Source organism: Spodoptera frugiperda, chromosome 16, assembly GCF_023101765.2.
Source record: "Spodoptera frugiperda isolate SF20-4 chromosome 16, AGI-APGP_CSIRO_Sfru_2.0, whole genome shotgun sequence".
Taxonomy (NCBI): Eukaryota; Metazoa; Arthropoda; class Insecta; order Lepidoptera; family Noctuidae; genus Spodoptera; species Spodoptera frugiperda.
The window spans coordinates 8,498,209-8,506,994 of record NC_064227.1 but is presented as its reverse complement, the minus strand read 5'-3'; the positions used below and the strand labels follow the sequence as shown (position 1 = coordinate 8,506,994).

Sequence of the window (8,786 nt, the reverse complement as noted above, 5' to 3'; positions counted from 1 at the left end):
CAATAACACCTGAAAGTCCACTGCTGCACTTTTTTTTTAAAGGCGGTCGGCGAAATCATCCATTGACTTCTCCCACCCCAGGTGAGGGAGAGCGAGTGTCAAACACAACAACAACATGCTATTCCATTCGTTTAAGTGTGGGAGAGCCATGCTTCGGCACGAATGGGCCGGCTCGACCGGAGTGATACCACGGCCTCACAGAAAATAGACGTGAAACAACGCTTGTGTTGTGTTTCGTTGTGTGAGTGAGGTTACTGGAGGCCCAATTACCCAACTTCCCAATCTTCCCCATCCCCATTCCCGAACAACAACCCTTAAATTCCTAACTCCTAAAAAGCCGGTAACGCACTTGTAAAGCCTCTGGTGTTTCAAGTGTCCATGGGCGGCGGCGATTGCTTACCATCAGGTAATACGTCTGCTCGATTACCGGCATGTCTCATAAAAAACTCCGCCTACTCCTGTTTTTCGAGCCGGAGTCCCGGTAGGCCGCTAGGCAGTTCGCAGCTCCAGGACCCAATAACCATAACATTGTATCAATTCAAAGATACCATGCTTGCTCTGGCTGCATACCTTAAAACCACCTAACAGTTTGTCAGGCAAGTCGTTATTATTTAATACCATTTTTAATGTAAAAACGTGACCAAATCATATGACTTGTATCAACACAAGTGCAGCCTGAAGGCTAAGTTTAGTCAATCTGTTTACCCCCCGTAATTTGCGAGTCACGACCTATTGCACGGATCAGCTAAGGATCCCCAGAATGTGTTGAACATTTATAAGATCTGGAGATCTATGTGGTGTGCTACTAAAAGTGGTGATTTGTGAATGTAGTTGGATCTGGTTTGTTTGTTTCGTTGTGAAGTGATACGGTGGTTTTTTTTTGTTTGAATGTGCATATAAATCTACTTATTAAGGATCTTTTCATTTAGGAATTGTTGTGAATAGTTATATACGTCGGTTGTTTGTTTGTCCTTTATACTTTGAACTTGATTAGTTAGGAACGTGTTGGTTTTTTTGAAGTTATGTAGATATTGGGGCGGCTTAAAACTAATCGAGTAACTAAGTGTGTGGGAGAGCCATGCTTTGGCACGAATTGGCCGGCTCGACTAGAGTAATACCACAGCCTCACAGAAAACTGACGTGAAACAACGTTTGCGTTGTGTGAGTGAGGTTACCGGAGGCCCAATTATCCCTCCTTCCCAATCCCCAAAACCCTTAAAATCCTAGCCCCCAAAAGGCCGGCGATGCACTTGTAACGCCTCTGGTGTTTCAAGTGTATATTGGGGGCGGGGATTGCTTACCAACAGGTGATCCAATGTTTGCTCGTTTACCGGCTTATATAATAAAAAACCAATAGTTACAGTAATTAATATAAGCCATATTTGAATTAAAGCTTTATGATTGTCTGGAGGTAATATCAAAGTTATTTAGAAGAGTCAAAAGAAGTTATCAGACAGATATAATACAGAAATTACTACTTTATTATAAGTTATCATAAAACAACCTTTAATATCTAGTATTATTCCGTTTTCTTTCAATTACTCGTATTATGTTAATCGCAATGAACAGATGAATTAATTTAAATAAATTCTTGTCTTTATGAAGTAATCACGATTAAATTATATCAATTACCTATGAGTGCTTTATTTATTGTTATCATTTATGAGTTTAAAGAAGAATTTCGCAATTTTCTAAGCATTTATTCTTATTATACCAACTACTTATCTTATATAATACTAATTACACATGAAGCAAGTACAAAGAGGAGATGTTATAAAGTGATTACGTTATAATGTGATTAGATATTTTGATGTGACACAGTGACAAAACAAATTCGCCCTGCCCAAGGACATTATAAGTAAAAAAGTGTAGATATAAGTTATAAGCGCTCAGAAAGTGGCATATTAAAATGTGGACAATTGGTAGTAACATGTTTGTAGTACATGTTGGAAAATAGATATAAGTAAGTAAGGTCTCGTGCTCCTCGTAAAGTGTCATGCAATTATGTTAAAAAGAAATCCAGTTTTGACATATCCTCTTAGTATTTGCTTCAAGGAACTACGAGTAGCAAATTGAACTAATGATGAAGTAAAATCATCATCAGATCAGAAACAAGGTGTTAGACGTCTATTACTGAACATGAGTATTCCTAAATCAGGGAGGAATATGTAATTTAATAGTGACTTAAGCCATAGGGTACCACGTATATTAACAAATTCATGGATTTAAATAAACATACATACTTACTTAGGTACATTCATTTATATTATCAATCTAGCTTCGACAATCAAAAAGGTATTTTTTGACATTGACATTTTTACAATAAGGGATTGACCTAAACCCAATGTCAGCCTAACCCTTTTCGCGGCAGTAAAACAATATAAAATACTAAAACAAAGTAATTGACTGATTAAACAACGAACGAGTTTGTTTATCGTGGACACGAGACTGCCATAAACGTTTATAATTCAGATACAGTATCTAAGGTGATGTATATAACGAATTATATGTTATATATATATACTGGTACGTATATACAATATAATTGGATGGTTACTGTATGAACAATATTTATTATTGATAAATAAACGACTTTTTACGAGTACTGTACCCTTAGTATAAGTTTGTTTTACGTTTAAAGTAATCGAAACGAGAATGCGTTCGGCACTTTGATTGGTCGACTCGAATAAAACAACCAATCAGTACGCCTTGTGCGGGTTGTTGTTTTACGTTCAACGAGATCGAAATGAGAGTCCGTTCGGCGATCTTATTGGTTGGTTTATTTGAGCCGGTCAATCGGAGCTCCGAACCGCAATAATACCGCGTAAAGCAAACTAGTACTAAGGTTCTACTGATTTTGATGATACCAAATTATAAGTCATTATCTATGAGGGATTTTACTTGTTTTAGCAAATGTCGTCAGCTGTGTTTGGGTTGGGCAGAGAATTGGTTTTATCAGAGATGTAATAAAAGTTTCTAAAATCCTAAGCACCTTGATTACATAGGAATCATAACATTATCTAATTGTTGTATAGTGGGTGTTACATTGTAAAGGTGTTGATAAGCAGCTCTGTCTTTGAAAATTAAAATTCAGCACCTTATTATTAGTTGTTATTTAAATTCAAAGTTAGGGTTTGTATTAAGATGCAGTAATGGAGATTTTTGTTTCGTTTTCTGCATTATGAAGCTACATTATACAGATCAACTGACTAACGTTCTGTTTTTGTTTTTAGAATTAGTACTCAAGTTTTTGTTGTTTTGACTTTGACCCAAGAAAACATATTATTATCTAACTGATAAAATTATATTGCATTTCTCTACCATATCTTCTTATTACATAATAATGAAACATTTTAATAACAAAATTAGAATAAAATAGGTATTAATACTGTCTTATTATAATCTCTTAATGAACGTTGAGAATAGCTACCCATTACTTATAGGTATTGTAGAACAATGACTCACCGTCATACTGAGAGTCATTTAATGGTTACGTAACCCAGTCCTCAGCAATGATTTTTAGAATAAAATCGTTACTAAGGAACAGTTGAAGTAATCGTTAAATGTCTCTGAGAGCGGTTGTAAGTATTTAACATACACATGAAACAATTATGAGAACAAGCACTATATAAAAAACGTGTCTAAGCCTTCGACATTGAGAAAACAAGGCCTTGTATTAAAATAAACTATTACTTATAAGACTGAATGACTATTTAAAAGAAAATAAAAAGGTACAAGGAAGATACTCGTGTAATAAATAACTTACATAGTTAAAGTCAAATAAAATTTACTGTAAACATAAACGATTAGATTTCCTCGTGAATTACGGCTTGATAACTTTTTCAGTTTCTGCGAGTCGCTAGATTAAACCGCCCCATGTCTACTTATCTTATTTTATTGTTTTATTTACACCTGTAAACTTACTGTGTTCAGCATTTTATAGTGAACAGTAGCATACAAGGACTGATATAAGTGATGGTTCTATAAATTATTTAAGAAAATAGATGAATAGTTAAAGTATATGTGAATGTAGAAAAGTTGTTGAGAGATAAAAATGTCTACAAAAAGAAAAAGCAGATTTTCGCCGTTTTGGAAACAGGTAAGTTTAGCTTTAATTACAAAATTATGAAATACCTAATTATGTAAATTAATTCAATAATTATAAAAAAGTAGTTAAACATTTTTATACATATCTATCTGATAATTTATATTTTATGGTTGCGTCATTCTGGCAAAAAATAAATTCAAATAAAATATTGCCTGTTTTAGACAAAATTTTGCGTTGCAACCAACATATTATTTCGTTTTCTTTTTGCTTGGTGGTCTACAATTACTCATTCGTAGTGCAAATAATAACAATACCGTAAAACGGGGTGAATAGATGTTAGAAAATTTTCCCAACACTTATTCACCCCGTTTGACCATAGTTATTGTATCAACTTAAGCTAAATAAACTTGCAAAAATCATTCATATCGACTGTCCATATTGCAGTGTTTCGTGACAGCATCAGTGGGCAGCAACATCATCGGCCACGGCGCCGTGATCGGCTACCCTGCGATCCTGCTGCCCCAGCTCCATCTGGTGGACTCCGCCTTCAAACTGGATGCCGCCTCCGCATCATGGATTGGTGAGTACATCTCTGTGACTACCATCAATTTATAGGAGTAGGAAAAATCTTGATTTTGTGAAATTCATGTGAGTGAGAAATTGTTGTATAATGGTAAATTTCATGGCATTGCAATCTCCAACTGGTCTGCCGAGAGCCTGGAGATTATAGCAAACACCTCTTAAGTATAATAAATAAAATTAAATAAATAAAATAGAGGAGGCCAAGTCTGGTTGTTGGTTACGGAATTTTAATGATGATACTTTATAGAGAACTTGTTCCTACTTCGTCAGTCATTTTTCATAAAGATCTATGTGTGTAAGTTGCTTTAATTGGTTGTACTGTTGTAACATTTGAATTAAATAAATAAATAAAACTCCAGAGTAAAAGTAAAGAAAATCACTTTGTGCCAATATTACGTACGAGGTTAAAAAATTATAACATACCGAGGTTAATTTATTATGGAGTCACATTAAGCGCCAATGGAGGCAAAAGTGACTAGCGCTAGCGGAGGATTTTCAGATTGTTAGTGGCAGTCAAAGTCTTAAATACAAAAGCTATTGTGACCATAAAATGTAATTCATATCCTCAATCCTTTTCCAGCATCAATTCTGGGCATCACACAGTTGGTCGGGAGCTTCATCTCCCCCCCTATAATGGAGAAGTTCGGCAGGAGGGCAGCTCACTTCACCGCGACGGTGCCAAACTTGATCGGCTGGTTTGTCATCACTATGGCTACTAATTTTGAGGTAAATATATGTTAGTTCCAATTATCACTATGTACAAAGTTCAGTATATTAAGGTACCTGAAACTGTTGGATTTTCAATTTATTTAAATAGCCTGGTAAACATACACATGTTGGTATAAGTATGCATTTAAATCTGTGTCTAAAGTCTTAGCAAAAATCTGTTCTATGTATTTTCTGTCCCGGAGCTACAGACTGCTTAGCAGGTTACCGGGGCTCGGAGCAAAAAGCAAGAGTAGGGAACGGGATGGTTTTTATTCAGTAAGAGTCTGACACTCCCTCTTGCCTCGTCCAAGGCGAGAGAAGACATTGGACGATTTTCCCACTTAAAAAAGCCGTCAGAACTATGAGAATTTTGTTATGATACAATTTACACCATAAAAAAAAAACAATTTTCTATGACGTATCCCGACGCAATGAAATCAAAATGATTACCAGTAATTGATGGTCACGAAATATATCAGTTAGCGCACTGTGATCACACAATTATCACAGGCGTGTGAATGATCATCATTCAATTAATATAGAGGTTCAATATTTATTTCACAGGTTCTCTTCGCTGGTCGGATACTTCAAGGTCTATCAATTGGCATGCTATCGCCTCTTCGATCAGTCCTTATTGGAGAGTACTCCAGTCCGAAGAACAGAGGAGCTTTCCTCACCACCGTCTCCTTGTCACAATCCTTTGGAATATTCTTCGTGCATCTAGTTGGATCCCTCCTGAGTTGGCAGCAGGCCGCATTAATATGTTCCTTCTTTCCATTCATAAGCATCATCATGACCATTTACTCACCAGAATCTCCCAGTTGGCTCGTCACAAAGGGCCGGCATGACGAATGCAGGCGGGTCTTCCGCTGGCTCCGAGGTGATGATGAAGAAGACGAACTAGAAGAAATGATTGAAGGCCGCCTGCTCTATGAAAAAGCGATGATCTCTGCAAGTTTCAACAAAAGGAACAATCGTATAAGAAAGATTATTTCTACGATAAAGAAGAAAGAGTTTTACAAGCCTATTATCCTAATGATGCATGCTCATGTGTTGGTAAACTTCGCTGGTGGAACCACCATGTCTGCGTATTCAACTATGATTATAGGTGTTGTTGTGGGACCTCAAGTCAATGCTCATTTCTGGATGATATTCCTAGGAGCTCAGCGATTCATCTCGAATACTCTAGCAGTGTTTGCTATAAACAAATTCAAGAGACGCACGATGATGTTTGCTACTGGAGGTCTTGCGATCTTCGCTCAGTTCGCTTTGGCTGCTTACGTATACTTCAAGCAGCAAGGAACTTTGCCGTACGACGCCGTATGGATACCACTATTACTGATCAACTTGAAATTCTTCGCAGTAGCTACAGGCATGTTACCCTTGCCTAATGTTATTGGAGGAGAAGTGTTCCCTCTGGAGTACCGAAGTATAGGAGGGACCATCAGTTTAGCATCTTTTTCAGCTACATTCTTCTTAGTGCTTAAGACTTTCACAGGTCTAGTCGAATCTGTGGGTATGTATGGGGCCTATGTGGTGTATGGTTGTATCATCACTTACTGCATGGTAGTCATCTGGTTCCTTCTACCAGAAACCAAGGATAGAACTCTACAGCAGATAGAAGATGAGTTCAGAGGCAGGCCGTTGGCTCCTGAGGAGATTGAAGTGAGGAAGTCTTTGCAAGCTGATCCAATTGTAGCGTACAAGAGGAAGATGTCTGCTAGAAGATGTAGCAGTCTTATATGATTTCATTTATTCATGAATATTGGTTTAAACTTAAATTTATCCAGAGTTCTTGAGGACCTGGTTTAAATTGATCGGAGGATTTGTTTTGAAAAGTATTATTGTAAATAAAATTCGTAGTGTATATAGTTTTATTGTGTAGAATAAATACTTCATATTGTTACTTGATATCTCTAAAAATAAGTGTTGAAATAATTTTAAAATGTGGCGACGAACAATGGAAATAGGAATAAAATATACAATTTTGGTCTTTTTCTTTCTTTATTTATTTACTGAAAACAAAAAATGGATGATGCATTATAAAAAACGGGCCAGTGTCCATGAGAATCTTCGAGATATTATAATTTCACAATACCTAATGTTATTCAATTTATATTTTTAATCACAATAGTCTGATAATACATGCAAATGAATTTACGGAAACCAAGGTAACAACTTCTTTTTTACTTTTTGGAAGACAGAGAGAAGAATAACTAAAAAGTAGATAGATTTTAAATAACCATTGAAGAAATATCGTCTTTAGTCGAAGTCCACGGTCTGGACAATCTTGGGTCTCCTGCTGGATATGCGGCTGCTGTTCCTGAAGGCCATGGCGCTGAACCAGCACATCATCAGCACTAGAAGAGTGAGCATCCTCGTGGCGTTACGGGCGACTGGATTCATTGTGGATTTTTGTTATGAGGAACTGGAAAGTTTACATTTTGGCAGATGTTAGTTATGCTTCTGTTTAAAATAAAATTAGAAATGAAAGAAGGATGCAAATTTTGGTCCCACCTTTCAATAGCTATGTGTGTTACATCATTGGATAGGTAATTTTGAGCTGAATAAAAGTTACTATGGCGTCAAGTTCCAAATCTTAGTCCGTTCAGAGTTATTCTGTATTAAACATGGTAGATAACACATAGCTATTGGAAGTGGGACCAGATTTCATAGAAACTCTGACATCCTCATTTATTTTTATTGTGACTTCTGATGATTATGTATGAAGGGGTGATACGTCGTAATTTTAGGTGTACTTAACTATTTATATTATATACATACATGACTTAAATACAGCTGCCGCCAAATATTGCGAAAAAAACTTGATTCAAAATTGATTACAAAATTTCTGGGGAATATTACAAATGCTCGATTAACCATTTCAGATGTAACAGATAGTAATTATCAGCTTAAGTAACACTAAACCGCTTGTTTTTTTTATAGAATGCATTCTAACGCCACTCAGGATATTGCTCAAAATCTGTCTAGCCATTTCAGAGTCACACCAATTTCTTTTAATGTTATATATTAAACTGCACTCTACTTACTTCGAACACAAGTTACTGGAAACTGAACCCTGTAGCCACTGTACCGGCACCAAGGGGTCTCTTCGCCTTATAAACGAATGCCGTAAAGTCGATTTTATTTTAATTACATCCGTCTTCTGACGTCATGCGTTGCAGTAATGTATTGAATGTAGGTTAATTTAAATAAATGTATAGCTTCTTGTAATTCCATGTTTGTTGTATAATTCCTTTGTTGTAATATGATCTGTAGTCTAAATTATAGTTGTGGGTACTGTGATGAATAGTATCACGTGGAATTAATGAGGATAAAGTGTCAGGTTTGTGTCGATCCGGAGCTGCGGACTATTGCAATGGTTACTGGGAATCCGGCTTGAAGCATCAGGAGAAACTGGAAGGTTTTCAGTTAGTAAGAGTCTGAC

General features: G+C 36.3%; 1 protein-coding gene across 5 annotated transcripts; it reads left to right on the top strand.

Moving 5' to 3' along the window:
* The first annotated feature begins 714 nt into the window (after positions 1–714).
* On the top strand, positions 715–7,333 carry LOC118280807 (facilitated trehalose transporter Tret1-like). Of its 5 annotated transcripts, none has more exons than XM_050699367.1 (5): positions 715–840; positions 3,934–4,099; positions 4,493–4,628; positions 5,211–5,356; positions 5,903–7,333. In XM_050699367.1, the coding sequence occupies exons 2-5, from the start codon at positions 4,055–4,057 to the stop codon at positions 7,082–7,084; spliced, it is 1,509 nt and encodes a 502-aa protein (XP_050555324.1). In that variant the 5' UTR covers positions 715–840; positions 3,934–4,054; the 3' UTR covers positions 7,085–7,333. The 5 variants fall into 5 exon arrangements, with proteins under 5 accessions (XP_050555324.1, XP_050555326.1, XP_050555327.1 ...); XM_050699369.1 differs by having other exon boundaries at positions 733–840; positions 3,944–4,099; XM_050699370.1 differs by having other exon boundaries at positions 770–827.
* Positions 7,334–8,786: the final 1,453 nt, after the last annotated feature.

Bases quoted from the DNA above. Each gene is read 5' to 3' on its own strand.
- LOC118280807 (XM_050699367.1), top strand. From the start codon at position 4,055: ATGTCTACAAAAAGAAAAAGCAGATTTTCGCCGTTTTGGAAACAG. The intron at 4,629-5,210 runs GTGAGTACATCT...ATCCTTTTCCAG, and splicing joins CGCCTCCGCATCATGGATTG to CATCAATTCTGGGCATCACA. The intron at 5,357-5,902 runs GTAAATATATGT...TTTATTTCACAG, and splicing joins CTATGGCTACTAATTTTGAG to GTTCTCTTCGCTGGTCGGAT.